Below are 24,697 nucleotides of genomic sequence, written 5' to 3'. Positions count from 1 at the left end.
ATATCGTATGTTGAAGAATGAGACTTTTTGACAAGCAGAAAACTCTGCTGCATTTGTTTTCTAACATATATGTGGTAGATGTTAAGCAATCTTGTCCCTGTGGGGTTGGGATGAAGATGGTTGGGAGAAATGCGTGTGCCTTGTGTTTTTCTTTAATAGGCTTCATTCAAACAGCTAAGAGCAAGGCAAAAGTAATATCACAAAATAGCAAATCATTGCAAAAAGGGAATGTTGGAATCCATGAATAGTTGTAACTAATGCATTTGCCTCTGCACAGAAGCTGAAAAAATAGTGGAACATCTACTGGTAGTTAGCTGCTGCAAGAAGTTCACACAGACTGATCACAAACAATGGCAAACAAAGTAGCAACAAAGGTGCTTTGGAATATCTGCAAAATACCATTTGCCTGCAAGCAAAAATTAGTGAGACCACAAGTAATTGAAAATGTAGAAACTAAAGTATTTTGGAACTTTACAGTTCAGACTAATATCTGCCACTTAACACTCCAGAATTAACAGTTGTTAAGAAAGCAGGGGAAAAAAGTCTGGATAGTGGATGTGGCAGTACCTAGAGATAGCAGAATAAAAGAGAGAATTACAATGGAGAGAATTACAAAATACAAAGACCTGCAAATAGAAATGGAGCAACCTTTAACATCATCAAACAAGAACATTTCCCTATCTTGGATTCTTTGCAAGGGCTTGATAGGCAGGCAAAAATGCCAAGCTCAGTGTAAACATCTGGCTGACTTGCCACTATCAATGTTAACAGCAATTGTAATAGCAGTTACATGAGCCATGGTGGCGCAGTGGTTAGAATGCAGGCTACTTCTGCTGACTGCTGGAAGTTCAAATCTCACTGGCCCAAGGTTGATTCAGCCTTCCATCCTTACGAGGTCGTGGTAAAATGAGGACCCAGCTTGTTGGGAGTAATATGCTGACTCTGTAGAAAGTGCTATAAAGCACTATGTAGCGCTTAGAGAGCACTATAAAGCACTATGTAGTGGTGTACAAGTCTAATGCTATTGCTAATCATAAACTCTATCTCTCTCTGAATGTTTCTTCTACCTTGTTGGAGATCAGATCGGTATTTGCTGTATGAAGAATGTTCCTTTTCTCTCTCTAAAAGCAGCTCCTTATCACTGAATATATTTGCTATATTGATGAAAGATACTGGACAACTAATAAATGCCAGGTCATTAATCTTTTAATTTTTAAGTGTATATTGCTTGGATATATTACAGCCTCAGGTGAGCAAGGTGTATAAGTCATAGTTTTAAAATGATCATTTTAACTTAAAAAAATGATTTTGAAAAATATGAGTATCTGGATAGTCAAAAATAGAGGTTGACCATATAAAGATTAAACCGCAGAAATTAGCGCTATTTTCAGAGGTGAACAATTCTCCAGTGAGCATGGGAACATTATAGATTTATATTTATTGATTACCTTTTTGTAGCATGTGTTGCAATGTAGTCAAAATAAGTGAAGACTTTGATTTTTAAAAACCAGATCCAGTTGTTCTAGAAATGTTGTCCTGCATATAGCATATGAGATGCTATATGCAGGACAAATGCATATCTATATGTAGATCTCATATGCTTTATGTCCTGCATAAAACATATGAGATCTACGTGGCAAAGAACCACATAGATCTCATTTACTGTAATGTAACTACTGTAATGTAGTTAATTCCATTATTAATAGTCAGATGATTGAGTCTAGTTTATCATTTGGATGGGTAAGGTTTCTTAAATTGTAAACACTTCCATTCCTTTCTGTTATCTAATGGTAACAGAGGTTACCATTAACCTCTGTTAATTGTCCTAAAGGTTAATTGTCCTAAAATAGAGGTACATGTTTAAAACACAGTTAAATGTTTTGTCCACCAATTAAATCCACTGCATGCTCTTTGCAATTAATCCATATATCTAAGTAAGATAATTTTTGTTAATTCTGAACATCTAGTTGGTCTAGATTTAGGTACATGTATACATTTTGTGAAAGTTTGGTGTGTTTTTCTCTCCAGATATTTAACAAAATTTAGTAAACTGTGTTTGTATTTGCTTAAAGTCTGTCTAAATGGGATATGCTCCAGTCATAATTTAAATGTTTGGGATGTACTATTAGATCTTAAAAAATTGTGAGAAACATTTGTGTGTATGTGTAACATAGCTTACAGAATACAATCTCAATAGTACAAATTATGTTCTCACTTTCTCAGGTTCCTTTAAGATATGTGAAGTAGTGGGGATATATGCTTCAAGGTATAAGCATTTCTTGACAGGATCCAGTATTTAGTAAAGAATCCAGTATGGAGTACAGTTTTTACCAAACAAAGCTTTTTATTATTTTTCCTAAAGGCAAATAGTAAGCAATTTTAGTCAAACTAAACATTTAGTTTTTAGAAAAGCAAAATACCAGATCATGTCAAGGGAGATGCCAAATAGGACATGTCATAATTATACACTGAAATGAAATTACCCAAATCTAGTTCACATGTCCTAGAAGAAATCAACTCTGACTGTCCTTTGGAAGGACAGATACTGAATATTTTGGCCACCAAATGAGAAGAAAGGACTCATTGACCCTGATATTGGAGAAAACTGAAGGCAAAAGGAGAAGGGGACAGCAGAGGGTGAGAAGTGAGATGGTTAGATAGTTTCATAGACACAGTGAGTATGAGTTTGGGTAGATTCAGGGAGACAGTGGAGGATGGGGGGAGGGGCTGGTGTACTGTGGTCCATGGGTTGCAAAGAGTTGGACAAGACTTAGTAACTGAACAACAAACCTTCACACACTGGGTGGACTTTGCCTTCTATTTGTATGTTCTATTTTAGCCCTTGAATAGACATAAATAACTTTGAATACTTTGCATGGATATTAGGTAGGATACACCTTTCTCCCGAGATGCCAGAATGTCTGCAAAAATGTCACAAAGCACCCCATTAGATACTCCTTATTAGAAAATGGTCCCTCACCAAGATGGGACAATAATCCTTCAGACATCAGATTTTGCAATGAAATAAAGTTCTGGTTTTGACCCTGGAGCTAATCCTTGGTCCTGTATAATGTGTACTGTTAATTATTAATTATAACAATTAAAAAAAAACCTAGTCCAGTTGCTGTCTTGGGCTGCCTATTATGATCTGTCTATCATTTTGTTGATCATTGAGATCATTAAGCAGTAGCTGAGAAGGGACATTTGCAAACATAGAGATTTTAGAGGTTGATTTTACAAGCATGCTTGCTTTATAGTTTGTCCTGAATTTCTGAATTTTAATATATGTTACATATATGTTGTGTAGTATTATGTTCTACATAATATCCGGATTCCTATGTGACCATATATGCCCAGCATATCATAAATACTGCTGGTATTCCCACCTAACGCATTTGATGTTCCTATTGGGAAAAGCTAAGCAGAATTAATTCCAAATGTCTTTTTTGATTTATAGATATGGTAGCCAATGCGTCAGGCCCTTTGCTAGTGGAAATTGCAAAGGCTCCCGGCTCTGCCCTAGGAATCACATTATCAATGAACACCCATCGGAATAAACAGGTCATAATCATTGAAAAGATCAAGCCAGCTAGTGTGGGAGACAGGTAGGAGGCTGAACTGTGATTAAATGTTCTCCCAGATATGCTTGGTTTAATATTTATTACATTTAAAATGTTTTTCCTCTGGTGAGATCTGGGGAAGCTTGAGAAAAAACAGCACTGTATACGTGCTACACTGCACAAACTACATTTCTTACATAAGGGAAAAACTTTGTGTGTTTGATTTCTACCCTATCTTTATTTTTGGTTGATTCAAAGTGATGTGTATAGTTAATGCTCCTGCCTCCTATTTTCCCCATAACAACAACCCTGTGAAGTAGGTTGGGCTGAGAGAGAGCGACTGGCCCAAAGTCTCCCAGCTGGCTTTCATGTCTGTATTGGTAAAAACCTCAGGATTATAATGCTGTGCTTTAAGGAACTGAATTTATATTGGGCACATCTGAGGGAAGGCTATTCCTTCCATACCAAATATTTCAAACTATTTTCAAGAGTGGAAACCATCCTTATAAGTACTGTGAAACATCTAAAAGAAAAGAAAACCCCTGATAATATTATTGGAAATGAAGTATATCTGTTGTTCAATGTTAACTAAAGTTGGCTTATCAGAAATAAATTAACCCTGTTAAACTTGTAAAATGATGTTGGACTTTTTAATATGAACACTTACAAGATTAATTAGCTTTCCAAAATCATATCTATTGCATCGAAAGGTAACTGCATGCCTTTTATGGCAAGACATGTTACTGCAAAAAAAAACAAAAAACAATAAGAAATATAAAATCAATGAAACTGAAGGAATTAGATAAGTCAAGAAAAAATTGCTAAATCTTGTTTACATTTCATTGTTCCTCCTTTTCTAGTATTGCAAACCATTCTTGTTCTCGGCATGTTATGCAGGGCTTTATATATTGCTCTTTGTTCTTTAAACTATCATTTTTATTTTTCTCAGGATGTCATCTACTTCATCCAACCACAGGCATCCTTTATTTTCCCCTTCCTTTTGACCTACTCATTATTTCATAAAAGTATTTTACAATTTAGATGGCATTCATTCTGTCTATATAACCAATCATGACATATTTATTTTGTATTTATCATTCCATTTGTACTCAATTCATTTCTCAACCTTCAATTTTTGACGTTATCTTTTGTTAAACATGCTTCATAAATGAATCTCTCTGTCCCCATTTGTTCTGTTTCTCCTGATAGCTCTTATTTTCATATAACAAATGGGTTAATGCATACTCCTATTTAAAGCCATTTGTGTTTTGTCTTTCAACAAAGATTCTCTCTCTGCAACAAGCCTGCTATTCATTCATTTTCTACCAACATTTTCTACATTTTTCTATCCATTTTTCCTTTTGCTTCAATATCCTCCTGAAGCATCAGATCCAACCCTTTGCTTTTTTGTTGTTGTTGTAATTATTCGTATGCAATTTGCAGTTATTCACTCAGTTTTCCCTTTCAGGCAACTACTTTTATATTTGAAATGTTCAGATCCATATTCCTTACTGCATCATATGGTCTCTGACATTCACTGTAAGAGTTCTCATGTTCTCAGCCAACCATATGTCATTATCTGTACACAAATTTACATGCACCTATAGTAATCAACTAATACCTGAAATGTCACTATGAGCATTCATTATGCTATTATTATAAATACACTAAAGGGAATTGACACCTCCTTGCCTTTCTATTGTCATGCACAGTTTACATCCTTGTTTTATTTTGCCCTTATGCACAATTTATATTCTACACATGCTCTATTGCATTCAACAACCAATTAACATTCAATACCGGGTATTGCTATGAATATTAGTGTTATTATTACTACTATTATTTTTCAAAATTAATTGTACCCAGACAACACACTGCTCATGTAGATATTGAGTTTTTTATGTATTTTAAAGAAAAATGTATAATTAAAATACATAACATTCAATGCAGGGTATCCCAATCACCCAAAATATTCCATAATTTTACATCATATTCCATATTTTATCACCAAAAAATGAATAAACATCCTTTTTCACATTCATGCATTCCACAGTGACTTGCTGAAGAGCAAAACTTTGGTCCATACAAGACCTATTTGGCAATGCCGCACTGCTTTTCTGAAGTTGTATTCATTGTCATGTTTCAACTAGAATTTGGCCAAATACTTCAAGAAGCATCCTTAATAAACTGATTTTCCTGTAGTTTTATATCAGCTGTTGCTACTTTCCCCTTTGTCTAAGGAAATATATACTACAATCTCCCAAATGTCATACGCAAATATAGTCTTCACAAACAGGTTAAACTCTTTTATTAGAAATGATGGCAAATGGCAAACAACAAAATGAAATCAGTACAAGCCCGGGGTAATTTTTTTTCCCCTTAGATTCTTATGATAAAGATACATTTCAGATTCTGTTTGACCATATGAAAATATTCTCTTTAGTTTTTAGGGAAGGGTTACTTGTAGTTCAGTTAACTTGACTGATGTTCTTTCATGATAAAACTTCTGTTCTTTCATGGTTTTTTCAACCAGGAAACTTCAAAGCTGGATTTCTGGCTTTTTAAAAAATAAGATTTCAGCTGAATCTGGGCAAAGAACATGGCAAAGAATATGTATGATGCAAAGTCATCAACTTTTGTGTGACTTTGATGGATTTTGAATTGCTCTACTTTTAACCACAGGTGACTGCAATATATGCCTGTGGTTGTGTGTTTCTCTGGCAGATGTGGGGCTCTGCATGTAGGTGATCATATCCTTTCCATTGACGGGACTAGCACAGAGCATTGCTCCTTGTTGGAGGCCACCCAGCTGTTAGCAGCCACATCAGAAACTGTTAAGCTAGAGATACTCCCTGCTCACTACAGTAGACTTCCCCTCAAGCCTCTGGATACAGGTATGTGCCATGAATGAGCATAACATATGAAATACATCTGTTTCTTTGGGGCGTGTGTATTTCTGGGGAGAAATACCCATCACCATCCTGATTACACAGAAATGTGAGATTAGGTACAGTTTTTTTTTGGGGGGGGGAAACAAAAAACAAAACTAAGACCATCTGGGAGGAAACAGGAACCTGACCTTTTATTGATTCTTGTGGATTGGTGTGATTAATTTTCTACTTGGGGAAATTAGTGTCTTCTAGAGTCAAGCAACCATCACTGAGACAAAATAATAGCAATGAACAGAGGACTTATAATACTTCAGTGATGGGCTGAGTGATGTTACGAAAGCACTGTAAATCACTAGAGAAGGAATAGCCAATGCCATTCCTGTCATGGGCCAAGCTGATGAATAAATCAAATTCTAGTTATCATTTTAATTGTTCAATTTTGTAAAAAAAAATAAAAAATGGTTCGGGTAAAAAGTGCCTCAAATAAACACTGAGGTAAAGATGAGACTTTTCATGTATTTGTTACAAGGTATATGTCCAGCTTCTAAAAAGAACGTATGTTATTGGTTTCATAGTTGTATGCCTATTCACATGCACATTTATGTGAATGTAATTAATTGATGAACACTAATATGATTAATATATCAAGATTTGTGATTTTCTTAATTGTGTCCCTATCCTCAGTCGTAGTCTATTGGCTGCATTTGAAAAGGTCTTGGGATCAAGATGCAAACTTCTCGTTTGTACTTGTTTGTTTAGCTTCTATGCCACTTCAGCCATTAAAACTCTAAAATAGCCTATGGCAATATATAAATAGTGTCAACACACTAGTCATAAAAACAATCATTATTCAGCATCAATGCATAAAACAATGACTATAACAATTCATAATCCTCTAAACGTAATTAAACACAGATTTACATTCTGTAATCCATCAGAATGTCTTCCTCTCAAGTACCTCCTAAATAACAAGGTTTTTTTTAAATGAGCTAGTAAACCAAGCTTGTCAGCATTTTTAACATTCTAACCTTTGAATGTATAGAGGAAAGAGTGGTTTTCTAGGTGCTTGTATTACAATGATCCATAACGCTTCACGAAAAGAACTTTTTGCAAAGCAAATTTGGAGGGAAATTTTCAAGTAATTCTTTTTTAAACGAACTTTCTCATTCCTTTTATTTTTTAACACTACACATTCTTTCTGAAGTAGTGAAATACTTCATGAGATTAGTTTAGAGGGAATGTTTGCAGACTTTTGGAAGATGATTTTGTACAGGTTGTTCTGAATATAACCAGGAAATGTGACTAGGTTCTCTGGCAGATGTTTCAGGCTGGGTTGTATTTTTCAGTCTTGTTTTACAACTGGTGCTTGCAAAGGCTGTGTCTCTTCTAGTCATGAGTTTAACTCCAGCTCTTTAAATTTTGCACACTCTAATAACCATCCTTCATGGATGAGATACTCTCTATAAATTGAATGTTCAGGTACAGTTTATGGAGTACCAATATTGTGAAGGACTAGCTCTCTGACAAGGGACGCTGCTATGACAAGTAGTTTATACTACACTCCTTTGACCTAAAAAAGTAATTCCTACAGGAAATATCAGGAGCTTCTGTTCCCACTTTTATAGACTATCCATTGTACTTATTAAACCTCTTGGGGCAATGAGAGTAAGCTCTTTGCAACTGGATTTGCTACTGTCCAATTTCTAGATTTATCGTGAAGTATTACGAGCTATGTTCACTGTTTGATCTGCAATAAGAAACAAAAAAGAGAAATATGTGCTCTTTAATTCAGCGGTGCTTACCCTGACTTTATGTAAGCAACAGAAGAGAAATGTGCCTTAAACTATCAAGAGGAAACTTTATTGCAAGTTCACAAAAGAGAAATATATTTCCACAAAGGTGCTATTGAACTCGCCCTTTCACTATCATTATTCCCTGATCCTGTGGTTTTGAAAGTGCAGGAAAAATGAGTCCTGTCAGATTGAAAGTGGAAGACAAATAAGCCAGTGTGCAAATATCTCAGTATACTTGATGAAGAATTTTTCTCCAAACCACATCAAGCCAAGCAAAAAAATTACTCAGATATTTTAAGGATTTTCTTTCCCATTTGTATTCATTGTCCATGGGTTGATGCCATCCGTCCCACTTAGTTTAGTTAGCAAAGAAAGATCCTTGTTTACCAAGGGTATACTTTACTGAAAGCTAAAGTGGTTACAAAAATAGTGAAACAAAATCTGCCAGTTTGGCATGCAAAAGATACAATTAACTTTCCCTTTCACCCTGGCCATCCCCTTGTTACTGGTCAATGTCCAATTAGCTGTCTCCATGTTGTTTGGAGAACGAACCCTCTGTTCACACCTTCTCCATCTCCACATTCTTTTGGTTGACCTTGGACTGAATGGTGCATTCCACTTTTTGAGCAGGCCGGCACGGCTTGGTTTCCAAACTCCTCCCTTGTCTTCCCACATTCAGATCTTCTCCCTCCTCCCATTGCTAATGTCCAACTGGCAGGTTGCAATGTGAAGCTAGCAGAATGGCAGCCATGATAGGTGATGATTGTTTTTTATGTGTGCAAATGGGTTTTAAAAATACTGTTAGTGGTGAGCCAACCAATTGGTTTCAGTTGCCTGTGATTTTTGACATTCTCTTTTTGTTACCTTATCTGTCTATTGTTGGCAAAAGTCAAAGTGCAGAAGAGCGAACACCACCACTGCTGGGATCCTTGTGTCAGCTACTGCCACACCCACCATCCAGGACATTGCAAGACACCTACCTGGAATCAGACAACCAGCCAGGACTATTGTAAATGTAATGTAGCCTATGTTTCTACTTTCTTGATCTGGGGAGTCACAGTCTGAATTCCCAGCAAACAGTTCTGTCTGAGATATACTCAATCTGTCCAGTGCATTATTTCTTCTGGACCAGCTTTGTCCTTTCCTATTGCCAAGCCTTCTCTCTCTTTTTCTTCTGAAGACTCACTCACTCAAAGTCTTCTGGAAAAAGTGCATATAGTTTTTCTTTACCATTCTCAGTATTCCTTGCAAATCTCTTTCTTGTTCTGTCCTTTTTATTTTGGCAAATTTAAATATTTTTGTGGGTCAGCAAAGATGCTAAAATCAAGGCTGGAAGATTATTAATTTAGTAATATTTAGTAAGATGCTCTGGGAATGGGAAAAGAAATATCAGCTATTTACTCATCTTGATAAATATGTTAGTAAAACTGGGACACAAAATGACATATTTTCTTTCTTGACTAATAATTAAGAATGAGATTCAATTGATATGAACAAGTAGGAGTTCAGATCAAATACTCACATGGCTTCTTTTGTCTTTTATCTAGCTCTTGTAGCTTCCAACTTTGCATCTCCCACCATGAACACATCAGGGTTGGCCTACCAGAATTCCAATACTCTACCTCGAAGCAATCATCCCATGAGCCCACGGGCCACATTGATGAGGAGAAGACAGAGGAAGAAGGAGCACAAAAGTTCATGTAAGGATCACGGGCTCTTGCAGGATTATTCAGGCTCGTCTTCAAAATTCTTCCCCTTTTTTGAAGAATTAAAGGGAAAGGACAATATGTCCATTTTATCACGATCATGGTGATATGTTCTAGTTAGTTCCCTTTAAATTTTCCTCCAAACTCAGAAACTCTTGCAAGATCCAATCTGGGTCAGTCATCAGGACCAGAGGTTTTGTCTTCTGAGCTTCTGGACTTGTGCTGGAGCCCATCTTCAGCACAAGTCCAAAAGCTCAGAAGATAAAACTTCTGGTCCTGGTGACCGACCCAGCTTGGATTCTGCAACATTATCCTGGAACACGTATATTCGCCTTCATTCACCAGAACTCTTCCTTCTCATCTAGACTTTTTTGTCGTACTTTCCTCTAGCTACATATGAAGAGAGGTAGAGGAGCGATGGTGCAGGCGGACGCATATCTCCTTATCTGAGGAGCAGCCCTTCTCTCCAAAGAGCTTTGTTAAGATTGATGGCAGTTTGCTTGAGCAGTCTGTCTCCCTCATAAAATGGTTTCTAAGTTTCTCTTTGGAAAATGAAGTGTCCAGTGTTTCCTTAAAGTGCTAACTTGGTTGTGTCCCTCTCTTGTTTCAGTATCATTAGCTTCCAGCACTGTGGGTCCTGGTGGGCAGATTGTTCATACAGAAACAACAGAGGTGATTTTAAGAGGAGACCCCTTGAACGGCTTTGGACTGCAGCTCCAGGGTGGGATCTTTGCTACCGAAACCCTCTCTTCGCCGCCTCTCATCCGTTTCATTGAGCCAGACAGCCCAGCAGAAAGGTTAGAGACCTCTTGGGTTTCAGATGAGGAGGGTAGTGCTGCCACGTGTTAACAGGGATGTCCCCTCCTTCCCTATAGAGATCACTAGACAACCCATGACCCATTGGGCCATCCTTCTTTCAACATATAACATTCTCGCCTGGACTACTGTAATGCTCTCTACATGGGACTCCCCTTGAGGAGCACCCGGAGGCTCCAACTGGTGCAGATTGCAGCCGCGCGGGGGATTATGGGAGCGATGGGGCACTCCCATGTGACACCTCTCCTGCGCGAGCTGCATTGGCTCCCGGTGATCTTCTGGGTGCGCTTCAAGGTGTTGGTTACCACCTTTAAAGCGCTCCATGGCTTAGGGCCTGGGTACTTATGGGACCGCCTTCTGCCACCGATAGCCTCCCACAGGCCAGTACGCTCCCACAGAGAGGGACTCCTCAGGGTGCCGTCGGCCAGGCAATGTTGGCTGGTGACCCCCAGGGGGAGGGCCTTCTCTGTGGCAGCAACTGTCCTTTGGAACAACCTGCCCCCGGAGATACGTAGGATCCCAGATCTCCGTGCTTTTCGCCATGCCCTTAAAACTTTTTTATTTCATCAAGCTGGGCTGGCTTGACGCCCCCCCCCCCTTAGATATTTTTAGATATTTTAAATTATAAATTGATTTTAGTTGGGGTGTTTTAAATTTTATATCGGGCCAAAACTTGTTTAATTCTTTTAAAATTAATCTTAAATTTTGTATGTGAATGTTTTTATTCTTGGCTGTTCACCGCCCTGAATCCAGTATGAAAAGAGCGGTCTAAAAATCTAATAAAATAATAAAATAAATAAATAAAATAGGCTGGTGCTGTTTCCCCTCCCACTATGACCCTCAGCAGAGTCCCAGCGGTTGACCCATGGAACTGCCTACTACTTTGCTCAGTACGGGAGAAACAAAGGGAACTGCAGACCACAAGGAAAACTCCACTGATAGTATTCGTCCCCTGACGTATTTCCCTAGGTCCCTTCTATCCAAAGTGCCCTCCAACCAGCCCTATGCAGCAGGAATCTAAGTTCCCTCACCATCCACTGCCATTAAAACATTTCAAATTTTGGCTTGACTTCCAAAGCAGCCAAACTCCATTTGCCCATCAGGCCTTGCTGCCAGTTGATCGGGCACAAGGTCAAAAGGGAGGTAGGAATCAGGGCAGGTATACACTCTTCTCATCTTCCCTTGCCCCATGCAAACTGTGGGTTTCTAAGGAAAGTAATATGGCACTGAGGCCACCACAGCTTTGCAAATTTCAATCCCCTAGGAATAATGGATCCTGGATTTTGGATGCATTCTATAAGGTACCTTATTTGAGGTATCTTGGTTCAAAAATTGCTTGTCCTATAATACACCACTTTGCCCAATTAAAGGTTACAAACAAACAGACATGAAAGTTTTAGTACTATATACTTTCCTCTGAATTCTAACTTGCAATTACTTGGAGTTTCTGTCATCTACCAGGTATAAAAGAATTAACAAAATAACCAATTCTGTTCTATTTCGTTTTATTCCATCAAGCCGGCCTGGCCTAAATCTTTCCCCTTTAAAATGTAAATTTTAATTTGTTTTTAAAATTATTGGGTGTTTTTAATTTGTCTCGGCCAAATTGTTTAATTCGGTTTTATTCTGTTTTTAAATTTTGTATTTATGTGTTTTATTCTGTGGCTGTTCACCGCCCTGAGTCCTTCGGGAGTAGGGCGGTATACAAATCCAATAAATGAAATGAAATGTACATTGCAGTGTTTTGAGCATTTGCTGAAAGGAGCAATTCAATCTGGATTTTGTGGTATTGTAGTAACATTCAGAATTAAACAGTCAAAGGCAGCCTACCATGAAATCACAAATCATTAAAATTGCACCATAATTATCCTGACAGCTTGATTAACTCAAAGAGCACTCTGTTCTGTGATCTAAATTTGACCACTTTGCTACAGCATCAGAAATAATAGATCATTCTGATATTGCATTCATAGCCTGAAGGACAGCAGTAGGTTTGCTTCTTCTGTAACACGGATTCCTTTTCAAGTGTGTGTTTGTACATATGTACAAGTAGATCTCGACTTACGACCAGTCACTTAGCAAACGTTCAATGTTATGACAGTCCTCTTTGGGGATACTTAACAGTCTGGTACTGAAGTTCTAACAACTGCCTCCCCCAATGGTCACATGACCACATCTCAGACGCTCAGAAACCAGCCCTCATTTATGGACGTTTGTAGCCTCTCATAGTCATATGACCACATTTCACTGATTTTTGTTTTTTCCAAAAACTGAAAGTAAATGCCAGTTGTTGACAAAACCGACCCATAGCCAACCATTGGTTTGCTTAACAACTGTGGTGTTCATTTAATGACCACCCCAAAAAGGGTCATAAAATCAGGTCAGTCATGTGGCTATTTGATTTACAATTGTCACTACTTACAGCCATGATGGGGAGGCTCCATCCATAAGTCAAGGACTACTTGTAATAAGTAAGGACAGGTATTTGCTGTTGGGTGCAGTTCCATCAAGTGAAAAGAGAAGATTTGTTTTGTAACTATAACACTAATACATCCATGGTGAAAAATTGAATCAGAGCAAATAAATCTAGATTGGAGAATCTCAGAAGAAAAATAGTTCATGCTATGATAACATAATTTGGTATCATAAAACTTTTGTGTGCCTTCAGACAAATTGTAAGAATAAGGAAAGCTTTCTATGCTTTCCAATGTGATGTGTATTTATGTTACATATTTTGTACTCGTCTTCATTTTTTCCCAAGCAGCTGTTTTAGGAGCAGATATGATTGTAAAAATATATAATATCTGGAAGGGTTGTAATCTGAAGTACAGATTCAGATTGTGTTGTGTCTCGCTCAGTGGTGAAATCCAATTTTTTTTACTACTGGTTCTGTGAGCCTGGCTTGGTGGGTGTGGCAGAGGAAGGATACTGCAAAATCTCCATTCCCACCCAATTGCAGGGGAAGGATACTGCAAAATCCCCATTTTCTCCCCACTCCTGGGAGAAGGATATTGCAAAATCTTCATTCCTACCCCACTCTGGGGCCAGCCAGAGGTGGTATTTGCCAGTTCTCTGAACTGCTCAAAATTTCCACTACTGGTTCTCCAGAACCTGTCAGAACCTGCTGGATTTCACCCCTGGTCTCACATGTATTTGGTGAAGTTGAATTTGGTCTAGTATTTTTTATTGTCCCTTTCTTTCAGGACATTGTTAGACTAGGAAATTTGACAGACATCATAGTTGCAAAGTTAGCAGTTTGTGTATGTCTATGAGTGTGTGTGTTTGTGTACAATTAGATGTGTTGTCCCAAGAGGCATGGTATTTACTCAGTTGCTGTTATGCTTCTTCCAAAACATTGGCAAAAGAGCATACCATGAGCATACCAAATTGAATAAGTAACACAAGTTTTATGATGTTTTATGAAGTTTTATGAAGTTTTTTAGTTGGAAGCTTAACAAAAAGAGATCCAGCCTAGAATTAAGGACAACTTTCCTATCAGTGAGAACAATTAAATAGTGGAACAGCTTGCCTCCAAAAGTTGTGGGTGCTCCATCACTGGAAGTTTTAGACTTCCATCACTGGAAGAAGAGATTGGACAGCTATTTGTCCAGAACAGTAGAGGGTGTCCTATTTGAACAGAGGGTTGGACTAGAAGAACTCCATTCCCTTCTAACTCTGTTATTATGTATTCATGGTTGCCCATCCTACAGAAATGTTCCTTTGCTAGTTTTGCAATCCTCTATTTTTAAGAATTTGACAATAGGATATAAACTGCACTAGATATGTTTGAATTCTGCTAACTACAGTGGTACCCAAGAGTGGTTCAGTGGTACACAGACTTCCATGCTATCTAAGTGCAACTATCTTACTCTGAATTCTGCCTTGCTTATCAGGTTGAACATTTATTTGCTTCCATAAAATTTAAGCTGCAGTTTCTTCCAGTCAACAAAAAAAAATGATATTTAATTTTCAGTGTATTCCATAAATCTTGAAAGTTTATATCTTGAGGCTACACATGTGATCAGACATTTATGATAATCCTCTTAGGACCCAATAAATCTTTGTTTATCTAATTAAGCTGGTTAAGTGCAGAAAATGTGTTTCATAGTAGATTGTGTTCTGTTTGATAAGTTACAATTGGGGCAAGACTCATTTCTACCACCCAAATCTTGTAGTGATTGAAGATGAACTGTTATGATTTATTCTCAATGACCATGAAATAATTAACTCAGAGGAGTCCAGGAAGTGGGGTTTATATCTATGGAGGCTAAAGAATTGTTGCTTTTAGAATTTGGAAACAAGGTCAGAATTGTGAGAGATCCTCAGAAGTTACTTTTCCCAAACCAAACTGTTCCTCCCTTCTCTTCAATTTATATTATCCACAGTTGTCTCCAGGGTATGGTCAAAAAAGTTAAGTGGGCATCCACAACAGTATGCTCAAAGTTATGCCTATTTTTATAGGGAGAGGTTCAACTGAACCTTTGTGGCTACCATCTTGACTGTTTTGACCACACCTTGCAGATATCTCAGCTGTGGTCACATTTTTTTCCACAAATGGAAGTATTTAAATGAGGCCATATACAACTGAGACCTCATTAAATGAAAGTAATGAAACAGAGGTTGAATGGCTTCTACCTGGGATGTTGGAGTTGCATGATATATGATGACTTTGCATAAAGTGCAGGATTGTCTTAGTTGATTTCCAGGATCCTTTACAACTCCAAAATTCAATAAATTCTGCCTTGGTTTACATTACAAAATAGTATTCCTGTTGCTTCTACTTTTATGCTGGCTTCAATTATTATTGTTGCCTTATTATGGGGGTATGTTCATTATGTGGATTTATTCTATTTAATATTTGATGGCATTGTTTGCCCTGTTGAATATTCTATTTACTGAAAGGCAGATAGATACACTGAAAAACAATGTATATACAATTTCAGATAAAAAATGTCTAGATTATACATTGCACATACAGGCTTTTTGATCCAGTTAAAAATGATTCAAACAAGGTAGAGAAGCAAATTCACATTGCACACAGAGACAGAAGCCAAAAACAAAAAAAAATGCAAATGAAACTCTTTCCCTCTTCAGATTTTCTTCTATGAATTTTAATTATGTGTTCTTCAGATATGATAAAGCTTTTTGTTAAGTGGTTTACATTTCTTACTCAAGGGTGTACAATACACCTGTATTTTCCTAGCTATCATAGTATGACATATTGGCTAAATTGTGGCTTTAGTGCTATAGACACATTTGGCTACTAAAATTACCATTAGACTAGAAGACCTCTAAGATCCCTTCCAGTCATATGCTACTATGATTCTGTGACATTTTCCAATGTTTGCTTTTTTTTCTTTTTCTTTTTTCTTTTTTGCTTTCATTCCCTGTTACTTCACAAATGAAACTGGGCTATGATCTTCAGTTCAGCAAAAATTACAGTTTTCCCTCTAGAAACAAATCAGTTGACCCAATTTTATGTGAATACTTGGAAAGCTTGTTCTACAAGTTATTACTTACATGTGATGAGTGAGTGTGAGAACAGCTAACTTTGTAAGACTCAGCAGTTATGGAAAAAATGCCAACTCCTTTCCTTCTTTGCTTTTTACACTGGATAAGTAAGAGAAATACCTGAAGGTAGAGTCACACCTTCAAATTCTTCTTAGCTAAATCAAAATAAGAACACTTTTATTACTACTGCTGCTGATCACAAGGTTAAGGATATGTGGAATTTTGCAAGGATGATCGTGATGCATTGTATGCTTTCCATCTTCCACTAATAGCACAACTGCTCTATCTTGAAACCTTTGATCAAGCAGTCACTCCTTATTAGAATAAAGACCAAATGCTCTTTGCTTAAATTCAGCTGCAGATGCCATCTGGCCATGACAAAGTGCTCAAATTTTCTCAGGCATTGAAGAATAATGCTGTAGGAAACAGGCTTCTGTCTGTCATTTAACTGTGAGGACACCCAAATCACACCATTGAGATTCAACTATGTCTTTTAAATCAACACCCTTCATCTCTGATTAGCACTAAATTTCTCTTAGAGTCAGATACAGATTTTCCTGACCAGTCCTCATGAACATATATGTCATATGCTATGCGAGCAGGGGTGGGCTTCAAAAATTTTAGCAAGGGGTTCTCTGCCCGGTTGCTGGGTGGGTGTGGCCATGATGGGTGTGGCCTAGTCAGCCTCCTGCATCACAGCGGGGAGGGTGTTTTTGCCCTCCCTGGGCTCCAGAGGCTTTCCTTGAGCCTCCAGGAAGGCAAAAATGGCTTCCTCAGGCTCTGGAGGCCCTCTGGAGGCTGGAAACGGGCCTGTTTCTGGCCTTCCTGAACTTCTGGTAGGCCTGTTTTTTGCCCTCCCTGAGCCTCTGCACGCACCCTGCACTTACCTGCATTCAATACGGGCTGCGTGGGGACTCCTGAGAGGGAAGGGGCAGGGTGGATGGGGTGAGCCCAGGAGTGGGATTTGGGGGTTCTCCAAACTGCACAGAATCTTAGCTAGAGGTTCTCCCAAACCCTACAAACCCCAGCAGCCCACCCCTATATGCGAGGCTATCCAGGAGTCTTCATATTTTTATTGTTGTTGAACATCAAGAGTGCAGCAGTCTCTTATTGTACCCCAGTGAATTCTAAAAGTACTTAGTATGGGGTATGATATAATCTTTCTAGTATTCTAGCCTCAACCTCAGGAGAACTAGCATTCATCTGTATTTCTATTCTAAGTGGCTCCAAGTGCCTCCAAAGCACTGAACAACACAGATGAGGCCATGGAATTGGGAAGGAGGGAACAAGAATTCATCCAGGCAATCACATAATTCTTCTAAAGAAGTTGGAGCAGCTCCAGAGTTTGCAAACAGGAAAACAGTCCCCTACCTCTGCATTTGGGGACATAGCTATAGCAATCTTGATCAGTGGTAGGCAGGCAAGTAAATTTGTGGCTCACTGTTAGCCTGTCCTGCCTTCTTAGCTAGCAACCAATCTCGAGCAACTAATGTATGTGTAGCATGTAACATATTATGTAGTATGTGTTTTGTTTTATTTTAAACACAAAACATATATATATATATAATATATATATATGTTTTCTCAGGTTTTCGCGGGTGTTTGTATGTAGGTCTTTGGTTATTCGGGTCTTCTCCCACGTAAAATTGGAAGTGTCTTGGCGACGTTTCGACGAAGTCTCATTCGTCATCTTCAGGCTGGTGTTCTCGGCTTCGTGCTTCCAGGAGCAAATTACTCTCTCTTTATAATATATATATATAGTGTATATATATATATTTCATGGTGGTCATTTTCTAATATTTACATTCTCCCCGATTCCCTTTATACTATTTCATTTTCTTCTTGTCCCTTTCTCTTTTAATTACATTATACTTCTTAACAGTCATAATTGTTTTATAATTCTATACATTATCATATTCATTCTTTCCATTTTCAAATTCACCCCTATTTTTATTATCCATTATTTCTAGTCTCTAGCCACTTATATATGTAGTATGTGTTTTAAATGGAATAGAAAAGAAAGAGGGAGAAGGCAAATACCTGCTATTTAAAAATTAAAAAATCAAAAATTGGTGATACATTTTTAATGGTTCTAGATTATTTTGTTAATGGAAAATTGGCTGTCATGGTTCCGACTAACAAATCCAAGCAAATCAGAACTCTGAGACTGGAATCTCCCTCAAAGGAAGATTCTTTATTGGATACATCATATCGGCATGATCAATTGTAAAACCAACCCCAAATATTTCCCATGGTTTCAGTATAATTAAAATAAGAAATAACTCCCTCCCCAATTGTCACAAGTCACGTTGGCCAATTAGGTTAATTGGCAGGTTCTCCAGGCACTCCCCCCTGACTTTAACTGTCACCTGTGGAGATGACCTTGGTTCTCATGAGAAAGCTCTGTGTTGTGTCTAGCAAAGCATTCCATCCTCTTTTCTTCCCTCCCCACACTGTGTGGCAACTGAGGAACAGGAAAATGGCCCCTGCCAGGTTCGTTTTGAAGTTGACAGTGATTTTATTCATATTCATTCTTCTGAAAATCTATGTGAATCTCCAAGATATTCTCTTATTATTTTTTTTAGAAAAAAAGTAAATGCAGCATCATAATTATATGTGATATCTTGCATTTATTAAAGGAACAACTGGCTATAATTTCATTTCACAAAATTTTATAAAGCTGGAGGATTTGAGCCTTAAATATCCTATTAGCTCTTTTCAATCTACTAATAAGGGAAAGAAAATGTTTTGGACTCAGACAACCAAGATATAAAGCTTTTAAATTTTCAAAGTACTCTATTCTTGAGCTAAATCATATATTGGTTCTTGATTTTTTCCCCTATTGATTAGAAATGCAAAAATGTTTAGACAATGTTGCTAGAAGCTCAGTTCAAATAATGGATCCCCCCCCCAATCTGTGAATGGTACATCAGAAACACTCAACAGAGAGAGCTGATCCTGTGTTTCTCAAATGCTTCTCCAGCCTTTTCATTGTAATAGCTAAATAGGAAGATCTTTATACATAAATAAATTCTTTTCTTTTAAAAGCATTAAGATCTACCCAGTCATTTATAAATTGTGGCATTTCCATGCGGTTTGCCAGAGTTGCACATTATTATTTTTTTTTATGATTTTCAAGGATAGTCTTCCCTCATTTTAAAATCCTGCCCCTGGATTTTGCAGTGGTTCCTATGCAACACCTCTCTGTTCCCATATTCTGAGGACTGCTACATCCATCTATTTATTGTTCAGTTTATTTCTAAAACTGGCTTTGCCTCCTCTACTCAGAATCTCTTCTTGTGGCTTGATTCTTCCTCACTTTTTTAGTCCTCAACTTATGATCTGTCATTCAAAGTTATGACAGTCTCGAAAAGGGTGCTTTATGGCTCATAAAACTTCCTCCCTCCCTCCCTCCTTCCCTCCCTTCCTTTCTTTCCAAAAAGTGCCCATCTCACTATCCAGAGTGATTTTGATCATCATAAAACATTGCGCCCCCTGTCACATGATCACACTGATGCCACATAGCAATGGCTCAAATTTACTACTGTCGGTCCCTGGCAAAATGCACCCATTCAAGAGAATGGATTTGCTTAATGACCACATGATTCACTTAACGATTGCTTCAAAAATGGTTTTAAAAAATCAGAGCAAGTCATGTGGATCCCTTGACTTATAACTGCAGTGACTTTTGATCAAAATACCAGTTCTAGTTGTGTTTGTAAGTCAAGCCACCTGTAATTCTTTTTGGTTTTTCTTCTGTTCCTGTTATCCCAAGACTCCAAATGCAGAATTATCAATACAATAAATGTAAGACAACATTGTATAAAAAGTGTATCTTAGGGCAATACAGTACTGACTTGGAAGTTGAGTCATGGCAAATGGACTTCTTTTCTTTTTTGGTTTGAAACGTTTTGCTGCTTATCCAGGTAGCTCTTCAGTCTTATATATAGAAAAGCACTAGCTTTTCAAACTATTAAGGAACACAAGGGTATATTGGCTTCAAGGGGGAAAATAGGAAGGAAATAGGAAGGAAAAAAAAGTTAGCTGATTTGCTGAAGCACTGAAGTGACCTGAATAAGCTGCAACTTGCAATACTGCACATATCATGTAGCTTTTGTGTCATTAGTCTGAATGACAGTGGGGTCAGGAATGGCTAATTGGATTGCTGTAAGATTAAAGTGTGCTTCAAAACAGCTTTTATATAACACTCAAGTTAGTTTAATGTATCTTTGCATATGTAGAAAATCATGGAGAAACTATGTAGAAGTAGTTATGAAAACAAAAGCATGTGTTGAACCCAGGAAGTAAGAGCATTAGAAAGAAGCTCAGATAGATTCCAACCTAATTCACTGCGGTAGAAGAGACACAGTGGCTCAGTGGCTAAGAAGGTGAGCTTGTTGATCGAAAGGTTGGCATTTCAGCGATTCGAATCCCTAGTGCCATGTAATGGGGTGAGCTCCCGTTACTTGTCCCAGCTTCTGCCAACCTAGCAGTTCGAAAGCACATAAAAAATGCAAGTAGAAAAATAAGGGACCACCTTTGGTGGGAAGGTAACAGCGTTCCATGCACCTTTGGAGTTTAGTCATACTGGCCACATGACCACAGAGACATATTTGGACAGTGCTGGTTCTTCAGCTTTGAAATGAGATGAGCACTGATCCCTAGAGTTGGAAACAACTAGCATGCATGTGCAGGGGAAATCTTTACCTTTACCATAGAAGAGATCGGGAAGGGAAAGCCCTATCAGACTTTGAAGATATTACAGGTCGTCCATTCACATGTGTGAATCCTCTCTTATTTGACTGTCTTAAATATGTATGCTTTCATATTGGATTCCCCATCAGTCTTGTTCTTTGATGTCATGGGAAAGGGGCTATGTAGTCTTGATAAATGACCTTTTCTCTTGGCTTCTCCCAACCTCCTTCATCACTCTTCATTAAAGGTGTGGCCTTCTACAAGTTGGAGACAGAGTACTTTCCATCAACAGCATTGCAACTGAAGATGGGACAATGGAGGAAGCCAACCAGCTGTTGCGGGATGCAGCACTTACGAATAAAGTTGTATTAGAGATTGAATTTGATGTGGCAGGTATGGATATTTTTTTCTGCTTAATCCTGATTTTCTTTTTAATTACGTTGCTTTGTTTTCAATATAGTTAGCAGCAGCATAGAACAGTAGATGACCAGATTATTTTTAGTGTCCCAGAGACCAGACATGATGCATGATCTTGATGTATTGGACAACTGCATATTGATTTCTGAAGCCAGAACCAATGTATGCCATATATAAAATTCCAAATATGTATTAACAGTTACGTAGAAGTACATTAAGAGAAGTCAAGTAGGTCTACTTAAGGGAAAGACAATCAAATAATGTCAAAGCAATGTTTTGAGCAGATAAAATGCCAGAATTCTTCAGATGTAGATAGTTTGGTTGGAAAGTATCACAGACTGGTAAAATTTATGTTGATTAAAAGTAAGTTGTTTGTGAATAGTCTGATTCTGTCTAAAAAAGCTCACTCGTTTTTAGGAGAAATAAGTAACTTTTTCCAAATTTCTGATTCAGATCGGTTCACCGGGCTTAGGAATAAGATAAAGTATACAGGTAGTCCTTGACTTATGACCACAATTAGGACAAGAATTTCCATTGCTAAAGAACGGAGTAGTTAAACAGGTCATGACCAATTTTACAAACTGCTTTGCTGCAATTGTTAAGCAAATAACTAGTTAAGTGAATCGCGCAGTCGTTAAGAAGATCCAGCTTCCCCCATTGACTTTGCTTGTCAGAAACCAGCTGGGAAAGTCACCAATGGTGATCACATGACCCCAGGATGCTGCAACTGTCATAAATACATGCCAGTTGCCAAGTGCCTGAATTATGATCATGTGACAATGGGGATTGCTGCAATATGTGGATTGGTTGTCGCTTTTTTCAATGCTGTTGAAAGTTTTCACAGTCACTAAATGAATATTTTTAAATGGAGGACTATATCTGAGTTTGACTATTTGACTATATTTAAATTGAGGGGCGTGGTGGCTCAGTGGCTAAGATGCTAAGCTTGTCGACCGAAAGGTCAGCAGTTTGGTGGTTCGAATCCCTAGTGCCGCGTAATGGGGTGAGCTCCTGTTACTTGTCCCAGCTTCTGCCAACCCTAGCAGTTCGAAAGCATGTAAAAAATGCAAGTAGAAAAATAAGGAACCACATTTGGTGGGAAGGTAACAGCGTTCTGTGTGCCTTTGGCATTTAGTTATGCCGGCCACATGACCATGGAGACGTCTTCGGACAGCGCTGGCTCTTCGCCTTTGAAACGCCCCCTAGAGTCGGGAATGACTAGCACATATGTGCGAGGGGAACCTTTACCTTTACCTATATCTGTACTTTCATCTGTCACTGGCAATATTTATTATGCCTATGCATATGAAATACTCCTTTCACACACTACTACAAATTTCTGGATGAAGATAAGAGATGATGACCACATGAGGTTTCTTGAGAGCCTGCAATTTTATCTGGATCTTCCTGATTTTAATTAGCACTTTTACAATTGCACTATGTTGTAACTAACAAAGACGGAAAAGTGTTATTCAGAGTCAATTAATGTGATTGTGTTTAGGTATAGGAGACACCTGATGTTACTGAGACACCTATAAAGCTCCAGTTCTCTTTTCAGTAAATGGGAACACATCTGGCACAGAATGTTACCGCAGCTCCTCCATTCTCCATGTCCTCAGCTGCTGGCCCCTTTCAGGCTGCTCCTGTCACTAGATAATTGTCAAAGCACTGATGTGTCTATAGTTGTAAAACTAAAAATGGCTAAATCTCGGGAGGAAACTAATAACTTCTTACTTAATTTGATCTTGTTAAAACAACTGGGATTTTATAGAATAAAATTATAATTATAGTATAAAGTCATAGAATCTGAGCTGCAAAGCCCTAAAAATTTTTTTCAAATTGTTGAGGCCAAGAAAGGGAAAAAGATATCACTTGCAGACAACTTTTTCTTTCAGAAATGATGTAAATTAGAGCATTTGTCTCTTAGATGCTGATCTACAAAAATACTAAATATATTTAGACAGTTTAGGACCCACCATGTCACATATAATTTTAAATGTACGGGTAGTCCATGTCTTACATTTGAAGTTACAATGGCACTGAAAAAAGTGACTGATGACCATTTTTCATACGTACAATCATTGCAGCGTCCCTGTGGTCACAGGGTCAGAATTAAGATGCTTAGCAACTGGCATGTACTTACGATGGTTGCCATGTCCCGGGGTCATGTGATCATCTTTTGCAACCTTCTGACAAGCAAAGTCAATGGGGAAGCCAGATTCCCTTTACAGCCATGTTACTAACTTTAACAGCTGTGGCAAGCAGAATCATAAAATGGGGCAAACTCACTTAACAACTGTGTTGCTTAGCAATAGAAATGTTGGGCTCAATTGTCATAAATTGAGGACTACCTATAAATGTCATCTGTATTATATTATTGATCACTTGACTGTACTGGACTAAATACAGTAAGGAAATATTCATTAAGACACAACTTCTTTTGAACTATCAGAAAATATTACAGAAAACGTAAGGAAGCTTCATTCATTATGATCTTCCCATTAATTCTGCCCAAAAAGTATTGTATCTAACAATGTTCTGGAATCCAACATGATCTGGCCCAATTGTCTTGCAGGTTTTGATTCCAATGACAGCAAATTCTAGTATGAATAGGAAGGTGTGCATATAGGAAAGCCACTGAAAACTGAGAAGTGACTCATGTCAGTGGTCTTTATTTATTTTTATTTTATTTATTATTTATTTGTCAACAAGTACAAGGAAACAAGAGTATAGACTATAGACATGGACACATGAAAACATTTTGGCACAAATAAAAGGATATACTGTAAATGAGCAAAAGATAGCCATAAACACATAAAATGAGTACATATAAATGGGGACATTAGGATAGGGATGGTAGGCACGCTGGTGCGCTTATGCACGCCCCCTTTGGGACCTCTTAAGAAACGTGAAGGGTCCACAGTAGACAGTTTAAGGTAAAAGTATTTCATCAAATACTTTTTCCAATGCCAAAGTAAACTTTGTGCTACACTTTGTACTTTGCACTAAACTTTGTACTTATCTTCACATATTGGAAATTTTAGTACAGGTAGATGGTACATGGAATTTTAGTACAGGTAGACAAAGCAACCAACCCCATGACCCTCTTGTTTGATCTTGCCCTTTTAATTGGTCTCCTTGTTCCACAGAATCTGTCATTCCAAGCAGTGGTACCTTCCATGTGAAACTACCTAAGAAAAGGGGTGTGGAACTTGGGATTACTATCAGTTGTAAGTATTTCTAAATTACAAGCTACATTTGGCATTTTCTTTTTGACAAGAAAACGTTCTGAAGATAACTTTCTGCAC

General features: G+C 37.9%; 1 protein-coding gene across 13 annotated transcripts in view; it reads left to right on the top strand.

Moving 5' to 3' along the window:
* GRIP2 (glutamate receptor interacting protein 2) overlaps positions 1-24,697 on the top strand; it is a 507,637-nt gene that overhangs the window by 429,499 nt on the left and 53,441 nt on the right. For all 13 annotated transcript variants that reach the window (XR_015731670.1, XR_015731671.1, XM_034431563.3 and 10 more), the window contains 7 exons: positions 3,458-3,605; positions 6,285-6,454; positions 9,134-9,259; positions 9,792-9,944; positions 10,561-10,747; positions 21,220-21,365; positions 24,539-24,619. Coding sequence is in view for 11 of the 13 variants with exons in the window: in XM_034431563.3 (XP_034287454.2) it covers positions 3,458-3,605; positions 6,285-6,454; positions 9,134-9,259; positions 9,792-9,944; positions 10,561-10,747; positions 21,220-21,365; positions 24,539-24,619 (1,011 nt within the window). In the remaining 2 variants the exon portion in view is untranslated. The remainder of the gene's footprint in view (positions 1-3,457; positions 3,606-6,284; positions 6,455-9,133; positions 9,260-9,791; positions 9,945-10,560; positions 10,748-21,219; positions 21,366-24,538; positions 24,620-24,697) is intronic.

This window comes from Pantherophis guttatus, chromosome 2 (genome assembly GCF_059756535.1).
Source record: "Pantherophis guttatus breed Tessera chromosome 2, ASM5975653v1, whole genome shotgun sequence".
Taxonomy (NCBI): Eukaryota; Metazoa; Chordata; class Lepidosauria; order Squamata; family Colubridae; genus Pantherophis; species Pantherophis guttatus.
Note: the sequence above shows the minus strand (reverse complement) of the source record. Positions and strands in the feature narration are given on the sequence as shown.